General features: G+C 48.8%; 1 protein-coding gene across 1 annotated transcript in view; it reads left to right on the top strand.

Annotated features, from left to right (window-relative positions):
* RARS1 (arginyl-tRNA synthetase 1) overlaps positions 1–20243 on the top strand; it is a 233797-nt gene that overhangs the window by 25570 nt on the left and 187984 nt on the right. Inside the window, exon 3 of the mRNA XM_082252882.1 lies at positions 4897–5085. Coding sequence (XP_082109008.1) covers positions 4897–5085 — 189 coding nt within the window. The remainder of the gene's footprint in view (positions 1–4896; positions 5086–20243) is intronic.

Here is a 20243-nt window from a genome sequence, read left to right on the forward strand (position 1 = left end):
GTTCCCTCACTTTGCTGGGCAGCCTCTGGGTTGTCTCTCTCTCATTTCTGTACATGCACTGTGGGCTGCCCTTGAGTCATTATTTTCTCGTGTGGCGGGGTTGTTCAGGGCTAGTCGGAAGCGCCCCCCGCCATCTCCCTTATCCTCGGACTGTTCTGAGTTGGGCTCTGCCGCCGCTGGTCCCGTGATCCCTGCTGACCCAGATGATGATCAGGTGGTTTTACTCCAACCTGTTCACTGTTCCCAAGACGGACAGAGTTCGCCCGATCCTGGGCCTCAAGGACCTGAATGTCCTTTTGCGGGTTCACAAGTTCCAAATGAAATCCATTTGCTAGGTGGTGGCCTCCACTCCCCGGGTGTTCACCAAGGTCCTGGCCTTGCTGAGACAAGGGGTCGCTGTGATTGGCTATCTGGATGACTTGCTCCTGCGTGCGGAGACCAGCTCGTCCCTGCAGGACAATGTGGAGGTCACAATGCGTTGCGTACAAGACTTCGGGTGGATCCTAAACCTCAGGAAGTCGGTTTTGATCCCAGCCAAGCGATTTGGAGTATCTGGGACTGATTCTTGATTCAGAACAGGCCAAGGTGTCCCTCCCATCAGGCAAATTAAAGAAACTCTGGTCAGCAGTCTGGCAACTCTTGACTTGGAAGCGGGCCTCCCTGCATTTTTGCATTCGGGTTTTGGGCCCAATAAGGCCTACCTTTAAAGCAGTACTGCAACGCCTAGTTCCATACAAGAACCCTGCAGAAGGAAATCTTATCCAAACAGAACAGACCTTCTGCTGCCCTGCACATGCAAATCGTCCTGGGGCGGTCGATGAGGGCCTCTCTCCTCTGGTGGCTGAGGTCAACGGCCTTACGGAATCCTTTCTTTGGCTTCGGTGAACTGTGGTCACGGCGGATACCAGCCTGGGGGGCTGGGGCAGAGTCCTGGGATCGAACTCGGCTTAGGTTCGCTGGACTCTGGTATATGCTCAACTGCCCATCAATGTTCTGGAGCTTCGATGCCGAACTGGATCCAGTCAGACAACGCCACCGTGGTCCCATATGTCAATCATCAGAGGGGCACAACAATACATACGTATTCCGAGGGTCGAAAACAGGCAAGGATTATCTTAGCCATCAGACTCTGCATCAGGACGAGTGGTCCCTGCACCAGGAGGTGTTCTATCAGCTCTGCCTTCGCTGGGGGACACCAGATGTGCATCTTCTGGCGTCCCATCTCAACGGAAAGGTGGCAATTTTTGCTGGATCCCTTGGCAAACGTGATGGATGCGCTAGTGGCACCATGGTATCAGTACAATCTCATCTATGCCTTCCCTCCCCTCCGATTGATTCCTCGTCTGCTATGCAGGACAGAGGCTGAAAGGATCCTGGTGGCTCCGAACTTTCTTCACTGTCCATTGTACACAAATGTGGTACGGCTGGTGGCGGACGCTCCCTGGGGGCTACCTCTTCGAGAGGACCTTCTATCTCAAGGGCCAGTGTTCCACCCTGCTTTACCGTCGCTGGCTTTGATGGCGTGGCTGTTGAAAGCCAGGTTCTAAAGGACAGGGAGTTGTCTGGCTCGGTGATCCTGACTATGCTAAAGGCTCGTAAGTCTACCTCTGGGAAGACTTATCATCGCACCTGGAGAGCTTATATCAGTTGGTGCAAAGCTTTGGGGTTCCATTGTCGTTTCTCAGTGGCTCGGTGTTGGCCTTCCTTCGAGGTGTGGATCAGAAGATTGCATTGAGCACAATGAAGTCTTCGCTGTGGCGGTTTTCTTTCAGCTTCCCTTGGCCACACATTCTTTGGTTTGCACTTTTATTCATGGGGTTCACCATGTGGTTCCCCCTGTGCGATCCCCGTTGCCACCGTGGGACTTGATTCTGGTTCTGTCTGTTATAAAGCAGCCTTCCTTTGAGAGCATCCGGGATATTCCCTTGCTTATGCTTTCTCACAAAATTGCTTTCCTGGTAGCTATTTCTTCAGGTCGGAGTGTGTCAGAGTTGGCTGCTTTGTAATGTAAGCCTCCTTATCTGGTTCTACACAAGGACATGGTGGTGCTTCAGCCTCCCCCCTCCTTCTTGCCGAAGGTGTTGTCAGATTTCCACTTAAATGAAGGCCTTGTCAGATTTCCATTTAAATGAAGACCTTGTCCTTCCATCTGTGTCCTCGGCCTAAGGAGGTGGCTCTGCATTCTCTGGACGTGGTTCGCTCAATTTGCATGTACCTTTCTGTGACAGCCGCTTTTTTCGGAGGTCCCTTTGTGCTAACGGATGGTCTGTAGAAAGGCTTGGTGGCCTCTTCTGCCACTGTTTCCCATTGCATTCGGCAGACAATTGTGTAGTTTTATGCCATTAAGGGACGGGAACCTCCCTTCCCTGTTACAGCACACTCCACCAGGGCGGTAAGCATCTCCTGGGCGTTCTGACATCAGGCGTCTGTTTTTCAAGTTTGCAAGGTGGCGACTTGGATGTCTGTGCACATGTATACTAAGTTCTATAAAGTGGATGTGTTGGCATCTTCCGATGCTAATTTGGCCGCTGAGTTTTGCAGATGGCTGTTTAGTATTCCTGGGCAACTTTTAGGGTGGTTATGTTTGGTATGTTTCCCTGGGGTTTTTCTCCATTGATTTGCCAACCCCTAATTTATGGCACTACTTGGGGACATCCCTGTTTTGTCATGGATGAAGAAGAAGCAGCTGTGTCCGTTAGTGAACCTAGGAGAAAACAGGATTTTTTGTTACTCACCATAAAATCTCTTTCTCTGCGTTTGACAGACACAGCGCCAACCCCTCATTGGATTTTTTCTCCTTGACACTGCTTGTGACTGATTAGAGGCCTATAGCAGAGAGGGGTTTTTTATACCCAGAGAGGACTGCCCATAGGAGGTGCTGAGTTTTTTCCTGCCTAGTTTCCTACTCCTGTAGGTGGGGCTGTAAAATCCTGTTTGGTCATGGATAAAGAAGAAGCAGCTGTGTCTATTGATTAACTCCGAGAAAGAGATTTTACAGTGAGTAACAAAAATAATTGCTTTTTCTTAGAATTGTTTTTCCACTTTCTGGTTGAGTAAGGCACTGGTGATATAACCAGGGCCTTACAGATACATTCTGGGAAGGCTAAATCTTCAGTGCCTTCACCCTCAGATGATGTACTACCACATGTCCCAGGAGGCAGACCTAGAGTTCCAGGATGGAAAACCGGACTGATTAAAACAGTGCAGAAGGATTTATAAATATAGAGAGGTATGTTTGGAGAGTTAGGGCAAAGGAATTTTTTCGGTACCGTTCTCAGACATTACACAATTTGTAAAAAATCAAGCAAATTTTAAATCCCAACAAAACAGAGTAGTGATCAACCGATATCGGTTTTTGTTGCCGATACCGATATTTTGGCCATTTAATATCGGTATTGGCCGATATGGGCCAATATTTTTGTACATTTAAATTTTTTTTTTTATCATCACTTGACAGGTACTCTTGTGGAGAAATCTGGGGGTCCACACCCCTCCTCTGCACTTAAAAGCATTCAAAATGCCAAGTTTGGCTGTTTTAAATGCTGTAATTTTTTTTTTAACTAATGCCGAGTACCCGGATGTGATGTCATTCTGGCACCACTAGAAGCCGAACTGCTGTGTACACAGGAACCCCCCTTGTCTCTCCATAGACTCACCAAGGCGGCAGCATTGAGAGCCCCGGCAGACGCCCCATAGAACTTGGTGGCCTTGTTTATCAGATAGGGCGCTCTCTCCTGCAGGCAGCTGAACAACCCGACATTAAAGGACCGGACACATTGACAGCCAAGCCCCGCCTCCGGGAGGCGGTACATCAAGGTAGCAGCAAATCAGAGCTCCAAAAAGTACCTCCTGCCCTGCGCGTTAGGATCCCCTCAGTGACGTCACTCAGCGCTGGTCTGGAAGGAGAGAATTCGTGTTTACATGGACACCCGATCAGAGCCGAATGTGACTTTTATCGGGTCTTCAGCGACCGTGCAGGCTGGTTGCCCGGTTCTCCCGGTGGGACGAGAGACCGGGTGAGCCGCGGGAGGTGGTGGACATCCCCTCCCGCTCCTTGTAATGACAGCCGAGCGGCTTCTCAGCCACATCAGTTGTCATTACAAGACATCCAACCATCAGCTATGGACGCTGGTACCGGGGTGATGACTCTATCTGCAGGCATCACTCCAGTACAAGCACTTTCCCAAAAAATCGGCAGTATCGGTAACCTCAGGGGCCGATTCCGATATTCCGATATATATCGGGGAAAGTACATATCGGCCCTCAATATATCGGCTTTGCTGATAATCAGTCGATCCCTAATTTAGAGTGCATAAAAGGGTTCCTCTGTATAGTCCCTTATACCTTTCCAGGAGGATGCTTATTGAAGACTACCTCCGAAAGAAAAGTAGATATGGACATTCAAGCTCACAACATGTTTCGCGGTTGCCCACTTCTTCAGGAGAAAAGACAGTGTAAGAGTAAACGCTATAAATGATAATAAAGAACATAAGCGCATAACATGATGTTCAGTCGATAACATTAGACTACAAATTCTGCAAATATTCCAGAGGAAGTATATAAGGATATTTACTTTAAAGACTAAGTCAACCCAATCAGTAGACCAAAACAGGCACCAAGAGGGACCCTTTAAAAAATCCCTTTGCCTCAACTCTCCAGACATACCTGGAGACCATGAAGTTTAGGATGTTGGTACCTGTACTATACCTAATGTTCCCTGAGCAACCTTTTTTATATATTCTATTTATAAATATATTTGAAAAATTGTAAATTGACATTACTAAACTTTTCTAAAGGTGCATCTGTTGTATGTTCACTGGGGAAATTTCCGCATCTGATGTATTTTTTAAGATAACGTAGAAATTTCTTTCTAAATACTTTTCAAAATTTTTACAGAGTCTTGAAGAAGAAAAAAACAAGTCAGTGAAAAGTATGATCAACGTCAATGCCCAACTCCAAGAGATATTTGGAAGAGCGATCAGTGCTGCATTTCCTGAATTGGAAAATGCCCCCTTGGCAGTCACTCCAAACCAGCAGCCAAAATTTGGTGACTATCAGTGTAATAGCGCAATGGCACTTACACAGGTAAAAAAATCTACTGGTCGCCTTTTTGAGTTTTTCATTCTTGTATTTATTTCATTTGCAAATTCACTTTGTGGTTAAAGTGATTCTTTCAGAATACAGCCTGTTTGTATTTTGTGTGCTGTATAAACATACATTGAGCATCCTGTAGATATTGGGCAGTCCATTGGGGTAGAAATGCGGTCATAAAGCGGTTGTAACCCTAAAAGGGAAAAAAAAAGCTTCTGTTCTTTTAAGGCAGGGATCTACAAACTACGGCCTTCCAGCTGTTGCGGAACTACACAACCCAGGAGGCATTGTAAAACTTTGACATTCACAGACATGACACTAGGCATGATGGGAATTGTAGTTCCTGAACAACTGGAGGGCAATAGTTTGGAGAACCCCGCTTTAAGGCATGGTCTATAGCATGTGCTTCTGCAGTGTAATTTTCTCCTTTCTTTGATCTAAAATACCTGGTTGATTCTGCCTGTTCATGTGTTCCCCTCTGTGTACTGACCACGGTAATCAAGGTTGCTGATCTGAGACGGTGGTCAGTTTACCTGCCTCTGTCACCATGCTTTCTGCTCTTGAGTCTCTCCCTTCCCCCTCCCTCCCTGTCTGTCATTTCAGAAGCCTATGTGTGAAAGTCGATCTCCTCCCCGTCCCTCCCCTCCTACTGCTATTTCCTGTGGCTTGGAAGTAACATTTAAAAAAAATCAACATACAAAGTACAGTGTGTCAGTTTTTTAAAAATTATAATTCTAAATACCTTCTTGCTCAGCACTTATGTGCGGTCACGTGACCTCCCTCTGCTGGCCGGCTGGTGTCAGAGGGAATCTCAGCCCCTCCCACTGCTCTCCTTAGATTGGGGAAGGTGAGCCGTGGAGGACGGTGAGCCGTGGAGGACAAGTCACAGCACAGTGGTGCTGTGAGGAAAGGTATTTATGATTACAATTGTAAAAAAATGTACACAGTACTTTGCATCTTGATGAAACGGAGGGGGTGGCACTGATTCTAACTTTACAACCACTTTAAAATCATTAGGGCTTTGTCACAGTGGGGTTATTTGTGGCAGCATATCATAAGTTTTCTGCCAGATACATTAGATCTAGCTATAGTATCCAAGTTATGCATGTTTTATTGGCCCTTAGATATTTTGGACGGAAGATTCAAAATAAATGTAACTGCTGAAAAGGGTAGTTACGTGTTAAAACAATTCAGAGGGCGTTTAACAGCTGACAATGAGGCGATATGTTGCAGTTTGTCCCTATTGTCTTGATTGGGTCTGGTTGGGTAGCAGTACTCTCCGCTAAATGTGACATGCTGTTTAATTTTTGCTGTGGCTGTCATGCTTTGCTATAGTCCTGACTAGCTGCATCTCCCTTGTTCAGCTACATAGTTGGAACAAGCATGCAGATGAGGACCTCCTAATTTTTTTCTGCATAGTTGCTTGCAACCAGCCCTCCGAAACGATTAAAGTCCAGCTCCAGCCACCTTTTTTAACTTTTCATGTCCTTAGCTACTACACATGTACAAAATAGTGTTTGCTAATTGAATAAAGCTCTCTACCCTGTATTGCTCTGTATCCTGTCCTTTAACAACTCAGCAGTAGCTATACCAGATATGCACGCACACTCATACCAGATATGCATGCGCACACATGCTGACACAGTAAAAATGTATTGGCTATAAGCCAGTCCAGTAGCTTTTGTTCGTTAGTAGCATTGTGCTTACTGATTTTCCCAGAAGTTTGCACTAAGATACGAGTTATGGGCATGCCTTCATTTTTGGTAAGATACTCCCAATGATAAATCATGTCTAAAAAATTCAGACCCTGACACTTTTTGTTAGAATCTTGCAAGTGCAGCAGCTGATTGATAATTTTAAAATCACTCCCATTCTCATTCACACTGTACATGGACACTGACAAACAACTTTTTCTTCAAAATAAAAAAAGGTAGGAATCTGCAACAAAGTTTGTGAAAATCGTTACAATCTACATAGATCACCCAGAGGGGAATGTTTTTTTCTCAACAAAAGTGGAGTTAATCTTTAAAATAATACAAAGAAAATCGGGGGGGGGGGGGCAGTGGGACTTTGAGTGAGGTGAATATTAGCTGATAATAAACCGATTGAAAAATTGGTGCCAAGTATTGATTTAATTTGTCAATGGCTACATGACAAATACAAAGTCAAGCAGCAATTATAACAATCAAAACATGTCGGTCAATAGGGATAATTAGGACTAAAAACAACACGAACATGGATGCCATGGAGAGAAACATTTAACATGCCCGTGTGTAATGCATATAACATCAATAACGAATATATAACATATACTATAATATGAACCCATGTACATACAAAATACACATTACATGAATGCTTTAAAACAATAAATGGAGCAAAAAATCCACATGAACAAGCATCTGAAATTTGTCTCATAAACATTCCATGAATCCATGTCGTGATCTGTCATTTTATAGCTCTCCCCTGTTCCATCTTGGACCTTTTTGGCGTAACAGAACTGGGTGAGCACAATACCATGCTAAAACAAAGCCTAAAGGAGTCCACAAAGAACGATATCAAAATAATATTCACCAGAACTTAATCCAGGGCAACCATGGTTGCCATATTTTCTCAAATTTAACAGATTTACCAGAATGAATTGACATTGCTTGTTTTTCATACTGACAAGTAAGATTCACAGAGACAACCATGTCAGATAAGTTAGAAGCTGCATCCGATCTCCAATGTTTAGTAGTGTTTTGTTTAGCTGCCAGTAGTATATGGGCAACTACTAATCTAAACTGAGGTGGGAAATTTTTCAATCTCAAGATTCAATAAAGCCAAGGCTGGGTTGGGCGGGCTTAGGATAGCAGTGACCGAAGAAATTGGAGCAAATATTTGTTTCCAGAAGCTCATTAGACCTTTGCAGGACTATATTATGTGGTAAAGATTGCCTACCTGACCACAGTGGTGCCAACATAGCGAGGATTGAGTTGAAATATTTTTTTGAGAAAGCTGCCAGTGATTAATGCAACTCAAAATACCATAGGTGAATCTGCACGCCTGGAACCATTGTTCGGGGGTATAAACCTTCTGCAAGTCCTTCTTCCAGCTAGGGAGGGAACAAGGAGAGGGAGAGGAGAGTTGTACTTAGAAAACAGAGATTAAACTTCGATTACTGGAACAGGGTAATTTCTTTATCGTACATCATGGGACACAGAGATGGTAATAATAACTATCTGGGTTATACGCTACCTTTAGGTGAATGGACACTGGCAACTAATAGACAGGAAGTTCCTCCCATATAAGCCCTCCCATACAGGAAGAACCTCAGTTTTTTCGCCAGTGTCTTGACCCACCTGGGCACTGGACCCTGATAATGGAACCCTGTTTATTATCCCAAGGAGTTTCCCAGCAGGGTGCTCTACAGGTCCAAGGGTGTGGACCCCATTTAAAAGGGGGACCCAGTCCTTGAAGATTCGAAAGATTGCAGGGAAGACTTGCACTATTTCTCCTGTTGCTGCAGTATTGTGTTTGACCACTAAAGGCCACTAGTCTGTTTCGATCTGTGCCTTCAGGGGATTTTTGGTCAGCTTGGCTATGTCCTAATGCGTGCGCGCACACACACTGTTGTCTTATAAAGAGGCGGTATACCTCCCCCCGGCCATGCTCTCGCACGGCAATCATGCACGCGCGCGTTTGACGTCACAAGCGTGCACGTGGTGCTGGCTCAGTTAAAACGTGGAGTTACTGGCTGGAACTGTTTGCTGGAGCTGCAGGCCAGATCTTGCTGGGGACACAGAGCAGATGGAGACTGAAGGCACGCGAGTCTGTGGGTCTTAGGCACGGCTGCAAATAAACTGGAGAAGGGTAGTTTTCTGTGAGAACGGCGCATGCTGGATCACGGAGTCTGTCTGCCTTAGTGAGCAAAAGCCTCTCTTTCTGGGCCTTATATTAAAGCAATGTCTTCTAGAAAAAGAAGTGGAGGGGGCGTAGCTGTGCTATCTTCCCCTGAGAGACCTGAAGCAACTGGTCAATTGGAGCCATTACGCATGTCAGATATTGTTGCTACCTCTAATTCCTCTTTGTCTACCTATGTTACAAAAGGTGACTTGGCATCTGCCTTGGCTAGCCTTGAAGCTAAAATAGCTGGGATGATTGCTTCTGTTTCACGGGTTATACGCTACGCCGATCCCCGCTGAGCAGGCGGATGGCAGCTCTGTCTCCGCACTGTGTGCGGAGACACAGCTGTCAGGTCCCCGCTGTTCTCTATGGGGGAATCGGATGAGAATGGACTGCCTGTCTGCTCTCACCCGATCCCATCCGATCCGATCTGCCAGACGGATGGAAAATAGGGTTTCCATCCGTCCGGATTTGACAGGCAGGATCGGATTGAATGTCCGCTGACATCCGATGCCCCATAGAGATGCATGGCGCATCCGTTCAGATCCGTTGGAAAAACCGACAGGCGGATCTGAACGGCCTGAAAGGGGCCTTAACTGCTTTTTTTTTTTTTTTTTTAATTATGCTGCTACATACTGTATAATATAACAATAAATCCTAATGGCAGCTTACAAAAAGTGCCTTTCACTAACCACAAACCAAAATGAAACAAAGAATCAATGCAGAGCCAAAAGCCTAAGAAATATGTGCTTATCCGGATAAAATAGTTAATATTCCTTATAAGGTGCAATATTATAATAGAAAAATAAGTGAATGAAAATGTCAGTTATAAAAAGGATGTGAAAAATTATAATAGTACAATTTCACTAATAAAATGAGACTTCACTCCATAATAATAGGGAGCATAGAAAGACCCACTATATGTGCTATGAGGACGTTTTAATTAGGGATGCACCGAAATGAAAATTCTGGGCCGAAACCGAAAATGCAGGTTACCCTTGGCCGAAAACCGAAAATGACCTTTTCCCCCAAAACATTTTTAAAATAGATAGAAGAGGGGCATACGCCAAAAACAGGCATTGACGTACACCTGTCGCTGCCACCCTGTCACAGTATATGTACTGACGGGTTGGCAAGTGGTTAATTTAATTACCAATGGTATTTTTATTATGCAGCACGAGGGGTTAATGTATTGCCACTGCTGGTCACTGATGAATTAGTGACCGACCAGTTGCAGTTATTTAACCCCTTTGTGCTGCATTAGTGCAACCAGTATCAGTGTTAATTAACACTGGTTGCACTGATACTGGTTGCACTAATGCATCACAAAGGGGTTAAATAACTGCAACTGGTCGGTCACTAATTCATCAGTGACCAGCAGTGGCAATACATTAACCCCTCATGCTGCATAATACAAATACCATTGGTAAGCTGCCTCAGCTCTCCCCCATCCCCCACCCCCCCCCTTTGCCTCAGCGTCCCTCTCGGCAGTACACCCTCTGGCTCAGCCTCCCTCCCCATGCCAACGGTTCAATCTCCTACTCGCTGTGCTCCTCGGGTGTACTTCATTCAAAAGTCCCGCCTGTGGCCGGCGGCCCGCCTCCCGGTGATGTCACTACTACTACGATCTGTACATGAATGAAGTGACACACTGGGCGGGCGAGCGGCCGCTAATAGATATAACTATGTGATCCTTCCCTTCACTTCCCTGTCAGCGGGACTGTCTGTGAATGACCTGACACCCGGCGGGGGGAGCGGCCGCTAATAACTATAAGTATGTGAGCCTTCACTTCCCTGTCAGCGGAGATACATGCCAGGTACAAGTTCAGGTACTCCTGAATCCTCTGCAATAGTCTCGCTTACGGCTGCACTTGCGACTTTAGCGCCCAAAGTGGATCTGTTGATGTCTGAGCGGGCTTCTAAGAAAAGGCCCAGGCTTTCTCAATCTTCTGATTTGGAGCTAGATATGGTTGCCACGGACAGTGTACCCCCTGAGGGGTCTCAGTCCTCTCAGTCGGGTGGGGAGGAGGAGGAGGGGGAGGATTCCCCCTTCGGGTCGACCAGAGAACGCGCGGCAATGTCTGCGCTCATTAGTCCTGTTAAAGACACGCTACATTTAGAAGATGAGCCCCACCCGCCGGGTAAGCGGTCTTCCTTTGGGACCCGCAGAACCCAGAAGTCGGCTCAGGTGTTCCCCTGTCCCGCTGAGTTTCACGAAACAGTGAATCAACAATGGCGCAATATAAAGCGCAATTTTGTGGTGCCTAAGCGGTTTCAGTACCGTTATCCCTTTGCATCTTCGACGGATTCGCGCTGGACTGTGGCCCCTAAGGTGGACAACACGGTATCCAGGTTAAACAAAGCCACTCTGATGCCCGTGGAGGATTCTCCGGTGTTCAGGGACCCGGCAGATAGGCGGGTGGAATCTCTTACCCGCCACTCCTATATGGTATTTGCCTCAGTAATGGTCTCTCAGGCTGTGGTGGAGTGGACTAAGGTGCTGAGACGCACACTTGTGGCTGATTCCGCCCCTCCTGCTACTCTGGAGATGGTGGACCAAATTATTCAGGCTGTTCTATACCTGTGTGACGCGGCCTTGGATGAGGCCCCTTTAGTGTCCCGCTTATCTGCGGTAGCAGTGACGATCCGTCGCATCGTGTGGTTGAAAAGCTGGTCGGCTGACCAGACTTCCAAGAAGACGGTGTCTGACATCCCTTATGCAGGGAATCGCCTTTTTGGGGACTCCCTTGACGAATTGGTTAAGGGGGTCACTGGGCGTAAAAGCACACTGCTGCCCCAGGTGTCCAGGGGCAAGTCTTTCTGCGGTAAGCGGGGCCCTTCCTTTAAACCTAACCAGGGGTACTTTTATGCCTTCAAGGCACAAGACAAGGACAAACCCTTCAAGGCCTCTGATGGCCAGAAGAAGCCTTGGGCGGGCAAGCCTAAAGCCGCCCACACTGGTGCGGCGGCCCAGTCCGCTTCGACCCGAAGGGGCGCCCTCACCCGTTTCAGGGGTGGGGGGACATCTGCACTGTTTTCCCAAACCTTGGCTGGCCAAGATTCAGGACAGATGGGTTCAGGAACTAATTCGGTCAGGGTACAAGATCGAATTTCGATCGCGCCCAGCAGACAGATTCTTTCCCTCAAATCTTCATTTGACCCCAGATCATTTCCAAGATCTCCAATGGGCGGTTCAGGATCTGCTCGCCCAGGGGGTGATCGTCCCGGTGCCACATCAGGACAGGTTTCGGGGTTTTTAATCGAATCTGTTCACGGTGCCCAGAAAGGAGGGCAAGGTGCGTCCTATTCTGGACTTAAAGTTTCTGAACCGCTTTGTGCGGGTTCAAAAGTTCCGCATGGAATCCCTCCGATTGGTGGTGGCCCCCCTGAGCCTGGGAGATTCCTGGCTTCCATCGACCTCAAGGATGCGTATTTACACATCCCCATTTACGAAGGTCATCAGAGGTACCTCCGATTCGATCTGTCAACCGCGGTTCAGATGCTCCAGGAGTGCCGGTGGACCATCAATTTTCAGAAGTCGACATTGTCTCCTTCTGTTTGCCTCCCTTACCTGGGGATGGTTCTGGACTCCGCCCAGGCAAAAGTCTTCCTGCCGGAGGACAAACTCCGGACTCTGCAGGACGAGGTCAGGACCCTCTGGGACAACGAATCCTCATCGCTCAGGACCTGCATGTGGTCCCTGGGATTGATGGTGTCAGCCTTCGAGGCAATACCATTTGCACAGTTCCAAACACTATCTCTGCAAGCGGAGATTCTGGCCAGGTGGGACAGGCATCCTCAGTCCTTGCACAGGAGGATATTTTTGAGCCACCAAGTCAGAGCGGATGTTCTGTGGTGGCTCCAGTCTCGGACTCTGACGGAAGGGAAATCCTTCCGGCCGTTGTTGTGGACGGTGATCACCACGGGCGCCAGCCTGTTGGGCTGGGATGGTGTTCTGAGCAATCTGTCCGCCCAGGGCACTTGGTCGGAGGAGGAATCCTCCCTACCGATCAATGTCTTGGAACTGAGAGCGATCAGACTATGTTTGCTCCGTTGGTCGGATCGGCTTCGGGGCTGCCCTGTGCGTGTGCAGACGAACAACGCAACTGCGGTGGCTTACATCAATCACCAAGGGGGCACCAGGAGTGCCCGGGTGGCCATGGAAGTGGCAGAGATTCTGTCTTGGGCAGAGACGCAGGTCTCTGCGCTTTCGGCAGTTCACATTCCAGGTGTGGAGAACTGGCAGGCCGACTATCTGAGCCGTCAGACCCTGGACCAGGGGGAATGGTCCCTACATCCAGGAGGTGTTTCAGATACTGTGTGCGTGATGGGGATCCCCGGATGTGGATCTGTTTGCGTCTTGTCTAAACAACAAGGTGGGAAGGTTCGTGACAAGAACACGCGATCCTCTGGCAGATGCCTCGGACGCGCTGGTGGTGCCTTGGAATCGGTATCACCTAATTCTTAAATCCCCCCCCCCCCCCCCCGATTCAGTTGTTGTCCAGGTTCCTTTGCAGGTTGGTCTCGGAACCGAGGTTGGTGATTCTAGTGGCCCCAGACTGGCCGCGCCGGTCTTGGTACACGGACATCATGCAACTGGTCATTGAGCCTCCCTGGCGGCTCCCACTATGAGACGATCTGCTGTCTCAGGGGCCGATCTTCCATCCTGCTTTGCAGTCGCTGGCTTGAACGGCGTGGCTGTTGAAAGCCAGGTCTTGAGAGATCGGGGTCTCTCGTCGGCGGTCATTCCTACCTTACTCAAGGCAAGGAAGGCCTCGTCCGGTAAGATTTATTATCGTACCTCGAAGGCCTATTTCGGCCGGTGCGAATCGCAGGGTTTCCATCCTCGCTCCTTTTCGGTGGCGAGGGTGTTGGCCTTCCTGCAATGTGGTGTGGAACAGCGTCTTGCACTGAGGACTATCAAGGGTCAGTTATCTGCGCTGGCCATTCTTTTCCAGCACCCCTTGGCGTCAAACTCTTTGATCCGCACTTTTATTCAAGGGGTGTATCATCTGGCTCCCCCTAGGAGGGCACCCTTGCCTCCTTGGGACCTGAACGTGGTTCTGTCCGTTTTGCAACGTCCTCCATTTGAGAACATCCGGGAGATTCCTCTGCCTGCGCTGTCACGAAAAGTTGCTTTTCTGGTGGCGATCACATCTGCTCGCAGGGTGTCGGAGTTGGCGGCCCTATCTTGCCGCTCTCCCTACCTGGTTGTTCATAGGGATAAGGTGGTCCTGCGACCTCATCAATCCTACATTCCTTGGATGTAGTCCGGGCGATCAGTGTTTACCTGTCTACTGAATCCTTCAGAAAGTCGGATTCTCTTTTTGTCCTCCCTGAGGGACCTCTGAAGGGTATGGCTGCGTCTGCGGCAACCATTTCTGAATGGATCAGACAGACGATTGTACAGGCTTATTCGCCCTTCCCTGTCACGGCGCACTCTACCAGAGCGGTGAGTGCATCTTGGGCCTTCCGCCATCAGGCGTCGGTGTCCCAGGTGTGCAAAACGGCGACCTGGTCGTCAGTGCACACCTTTACAAAATTTTACAAACTTGATGTTTTGGCATCGGCAGATGCCTCCTTTGGCCACAAAGTTCTGAGTGCAGCAGTGCCTTAGGCGAGACATGGCGTTTTTTAGCCTGTCCCCTCCTGTTGGGGTTTTTTCCCTGGTTATTTTGCTTTCCTGGGTTTGTTCGCTCCTGTTGAACTTTCCTGTTACCCAGTGTGAGACCTTTCTGGTTCAGATAAGGTTCTTTTCTCTGATTTGGGTGCTGCGTTGCCTTTGAGATGGTTACGTTCCCCACCCCTCACATTTACACTGCTTTGGGACATCCCAGTAGTGAAGACTGTATGAGTGGGCGGCGACTGTCAGAGGACGTAAGAGAAAATAGAATTTCTCTTACGTCCTCTGACAGTCGCCGCCCACTCATACAGTCTTCACCAATGGGTATTGACTTCCTCTCCACAGGAGTAGCTAGGCATAAGACTTGTTAAAAACAAAAGCATTTAACATAGACACACCCATGGGGGCTGTCCCACTGGTCAATACCCCCCTGCAGTAAGCCATCCCAACTCAGTTTGTCTTCTGCCTAGCGTTAGGAGTAGATAGGCTTCCCTGTGCTGGGGCTACAGTCTCAGCCTTCTAATCTTTTCTTATGATTTTTATTTGCAAGAATGTCAGTTTTTTCTTTGCTTTACTAGCTGTTTATTTTGTCAGCTTAGTTTAGTCGGATCTTCGGACGAAGATGGATTTTGCGGAGCTGGGAATCGGACTGGCCACCCTGGCTCTCCAGGGCAGAGGGTCAGATGGATACCCAGCCCGCCATCGAGCGTTCAGCCATGTGTTCGCCCTGGCACTAAGAACGACCCATCCCTGTTCGCAACAGGGATGCAGCCTGTGAGGTGGCTGCCTCACTGGACACATCTGCGGTTCAGTGCTGCAGTGTCCTGCGTTTTTTTCCCTGTCATCTGAGGACAGAGGCTTTCCGTTTCATAGAGGCACCCCACACCATCCGGTACAGGTAAGTACTTTGTGTGGGGCCTCTGTCTGGGGTGGCAGTCCTGTGTGCTGGGTGTCCCCTCATGTCTGTGCGTTTGTGGGGCTCCCTGATGCGATCCCTGCGGGGTCTTTTTTATTGCACTTCTGGCGCTGTGTGGGTTTGGGGGCCCCTCTCCTGTGTCACTTCGGTGTTTGGTGGTGTGTGTGCGGCAGCCGCTGCGGGTAAGAACCGCGCATTTTAGGTGTGCGCAGCATGTCTGGCTTCACTATGGGCTTTGCTATGTAGTGGTTTTGGCGCCATCCGGCGCCATCTTGTGTGTGGCAGGACCATCGTTCCGAGCACATGTCGGCGGCCATCTTTCCGAAGCCTCCCATTACTTCCTATGGGCAGCCATTTTCCCTTAGCCTGCAGCATTTAGTTAAGCCTCTGGTGACCTCACTTCCAGCGATCGGTGTGGTAACACTCTGTGGGGCTTTGCAGACTGTCCTTTCCATATTTACTCTGTTTTATCCCTTCTGGCTCAGTTTTGTCCCTGTTGGGGGTCTGTGTACACAGTATATACAGGGAGTGCAGAATTATTAGGCAAATGAGTATTTTTGAGCATTAATTTTATTATTGAACAACAACCATGTTCTCAATGAACCCAAAAAACTCATTAATATCAAAGCTGACTATTTTTGGAAGTAGTTTTTAGTTTATTTTTAGTTTTAGCTATTTTAGGGGGATATCTGTGTGTGCAGGTGACTATTACTGTGCATAATTATTAGGCAACTTAACAAAAATTTAAATATACAGTATACCCATTTCAATTATTTATTTTTACCAGTGAAACCAATATAACATCTCAACATTCACAAATATACATTTCTGACATTCAAAAACAAAACAAAAACAAATCAGTGACCAATATAGCCACCTTTCTTTGCAAGGACACTCAAAAGCCTGCCATCCATGGATTCTGTCAGTGTTTTGATCTGTTCACCATCAACATTGCGTGCAGCAGCAACCACAGCCTCCCAGACACTGTTCAGAGAGGTGTACTGTTTTCCCTCCTTGTAAATCGCACATTTGATGATGGACCACAGGTTCTCAATGGGGTTCAGATCAGGTGAACAAGGAGGCCATGTCATTAGCTTTTCTTCTTTTATACCCTTTCTTGCCAGCCACGCTGTGGAGTACTTGGACGCGTGTGATGGAGCATTGTCCTGCATGAAAATCATGTTTTTCTTGAAGGATGCAGACTTCTTCCTGTACCACTGCTTGAAGAAGGTGTCTTCCAGAAACTGGCAGTAGGACTGGGAGTTGAGCTTGACTCCATCCTCAACCCGAAAAGGCCCCACAAGCTCATCTTTGATGATACCAGCCCAAACCAGTACTCCATCTCCACCTTGCTGGCGTCTGAGTCGGACTGGAGCTCTCTGCCCTTTACCAATCCAGCCACGGGCCCATCCATCTGGCCCATCAAGACTCACTCTCATTTCATCAGTCCGTAAAACCTTTGAAAAATCAGTCTTGAGATATTTCTTGGCCCAGTCTTGACGTTACAGCTTGTGTGTCTTGTTCAGTGGTGGTCGTCTTTCAGCCTTTCTTACCTTGGCCATGTCTCTGAGTATTGCACACCTTGTGCTTTTGGGCACTCCAGTGATGTTGCAGCTCTGAAATATGGCCAAACTGGTGGCAAGTGGCATCTTGGCAGCTGCCCGCTTGACTTTTCTCAGTTCATGGGCTGTTATTTTGCGCCTTGGTTTTTCCACACGCTTCTTGCGACCCTGTTGACTATTTTGAATGAAATGCTTGATTGTTCGATGATCACGCTTCAGAAGCTTTGCAATTTTAAGAGTGCTGCATCCCTCTGCAAGATATCTCACTATTTTTGACTTTTCTGAGCCTGTCAAGTCCTTCTTTTGACCCATTTTGCCCAAGCAAAGGAAGTTGCCTAATAATTATGCACACCTGATATAGGGTGTTGATGTCATTAGACCACACCCCTTCTCATTACAGAGATGCACATCACCTAATATGCTTAATTGGTAGTAGGCTTTCGAGCCTATACAGCTTGGAGTAAGACAACATGCATAAAGAGGATGATGTGGTCAAAATACTAATTTGCCTAATAATTCTGCACTCCCTGTATAGCGGTGGGCTGCGTGGTCCGCACCGCTCTGAAAGGGCCAGTACCGGTCACATTGTGCTTTCTGCAATGGACTCTCGGGACACCAAATTCCCCCCAGCCTTGGTGGGGGACCCCCAGTTCTGCTGAACCCCCCGTTCTACCTAATTTGGCCGCTGTGGTGGCGACTTTAGTGTCCAAAATGGAGGTGCTGATGGCTGAATGAGCTGCTAGGAAAAGGCCTAGGATATCTTTCTCTTCTGATTCAGATGGTGATGTGGCTGCTGTGCGTGGCGTGCCCTTTTCAGGGTCTCGCTCTTCTCAGGACCCGCTGGGGTCTGAGGGGGAGGCGGAGGTGGAGGAGGTAGATGATTCTCCCCCGAAGTCGCCTGAAGAATGCGCAGCTATGGATGCGTTGATTTCTTCTGTTAAAGAAACACTACATTTGGAGGATGAGCCCAATCCTCCGGGCATTGTGTCCTCCTTTGGTACACATAGGTCCCGCAAGTTGGCGCAGGTTTTTCCCTGCCCCGCTGAGTTTCATCACACTATGAATGAACAATGGCTCAGTTTGAAACGCCCCTTCACGGTGCCTAAACGGTTTCAACTGCTCTACCCCTTTGCGCCTTCTACGGATTTGCGCTGGTGTGTGGCTCCCCAGGTGGATCACACTGTGTCCGTGTTAAACAAGGCTACTTTGGTTCCCACTGAAGATACCCCGGTGTTCCGAGACCCTACGGACAGGAGTTGGAGTCTCTTGCCCGCCATTCCTACATGGTGGCGGGTTCCATGCTCACACCTATTTCCGCTTCTGTCATGGTGGCTCAGGCGGTGGCGGATTGGACTAAGGTGCTTAGACGCACTCTCACGTCTGATTCTGCCCCACCTGCTACGCTGGACATGGTGGACCAAATCCATCAAGGAGTCATGTATTTGTGCGATGCGGCCTTGAATGAGGCCCCTTTTGGCTGCGCGCCTGTTTAGTGTCGCAGTGCTTAACCGTCGACTGATCTGGTTGAAGAGCTCGGCTGACCAGACGTCACGGAAAACGGTGGCTGATTTTCCTTATGTAGGGTCTCGCCTTTTTGGCGAGGCCTTAGATACTTTGGTGAAAGGAGTCACTGGGGGCAAAAGCACTCTGCTGCCCCAGAATCCGAGGAACAAACCTTTTCGCGGTAAGCGGGGTCCCGCCTTTAGACCCAATCAGGGGTCCTTTCGTGCCTTCAAGACACAAAACAAGGGCAAACCCTTCAAAGGCCAAGGTGGCCAGAAAAATCCCTGGGTGGGCAAGCAAAAGACTGGCCACGCCGGTGCGGCGGCTCAATCCGCCTCTGCCTGAAGGGACGCCCTCACCCGTTTCAGGGGTGGGGGGACGTTTGCGCAGTTTCCTCCAACCTTGGCTGCTCCGAATTCAGGACAGGTGGGTTCAGGAATTCATTCGATCGGGATACAAGATCAAATTCCTTTTACGGCCAGCGGACAGATTCTTTCCCTCAAATCTTCATTTGACCCCAGGGCGCTTGCAGGACCTGCGTCGAGCGGTGCAGGATCTCCTTGCCCAGGGGGGGATTGTCCCGGTGTCTCATCGGGACAGGTTTCGGGGGTTTTACTCGAATCTGTTCCCTGTGCCCAGAAAGGAGGGCGAGGTACGTCCGATTCTGGACTAAAAGCTCTGAACCGCTTTGTGCAAGTTCGAAAGTTCCGTATGGAATCCCTCCGCTCAGTGGTGGCCTCCCTGAGTCCAGGGGAATTCATGGCCTCTATCGACCTAAAGGATGCGTACCTGCACATCCCCATTTTCGAGGGTCATCAGAGGTACCTCCGGTTCGCCATAGCGGAGGACCACTATCAGTTCGTAGCGTTACCTTTTGGTCTCGCTTCGGCTCCAAGGGTCTTTACCAAAGTGCTGGCGCCTGTTCTGGGCCTGTTAAGAGCACAGGGCATTGTGGTCTTGGGATATCTGGACGATCTCCTGTTAAGATCGAGTGCAAGTCAGAGCCTGTTGTGCGATCTGTCGACTACGATACAGACGCTCCAGGAGTTTGGTTGGACCATCAACGTTCAGAAGTCGACTTTGTCTCCTTCGGTTCGTCCTTCCCTATTTGGGGATGGTTCTGGACTCTGCTCAAGCAAAGGTATTTCTGCCGGAGGACAAGCTCCGGACTCTTCAGAACGAGGTCAGGTCCCTCAGGGACAAGGAATCCTCGGACCTGTATGCGGTCCTTGGGGTTGATGGTGTCCGCCTTCGAGGCGATACCTTTTGCTCAGTTTCACACGCGATCTCTCCAAGCGGAGATCCTGGCCAGGTGGGACAGACTGCCTCAGTCCTTGGATCTGAGTGTCTCGTTGAGTCGCCAGACCAGAAGGGATCTTCTTTGGTGGCTTCAGTCCCCGGCTGTGTCGGAAGGGAAATCCTTCCGTCCGCTACTGTGGACAGTGATTACCACGGATGCCAGCCTGTCGAGCTGGGGTGGAGTCCTGGGCAACCTCTCTGCCCAGGGCACTTGGTCGGAGGAGGAATCCTCCCTTCCGATCAACATATTGGAATTAAGAGCGATCAAACTGTGTCTTTTCCAGTGGTCTGGTCAACTTCAGGGCCGTCCTGTACGGGTACAGACGGACAATGCTACCGCAGTGGCTTACATAAACCACCAAGC

Source organism: Pelophylax lessonae, assembly GCF_965119305.1.
Source record: "Pelophylax lessonae genome assembly, chromosome: 4".
Taxonomy (NCBI): domain Eukaryota; kingdom Metazoa; phylum Chordata; class Amphibia; order Anura; family Ranidae; genus Pelophylax; species Pelophylax lessonae.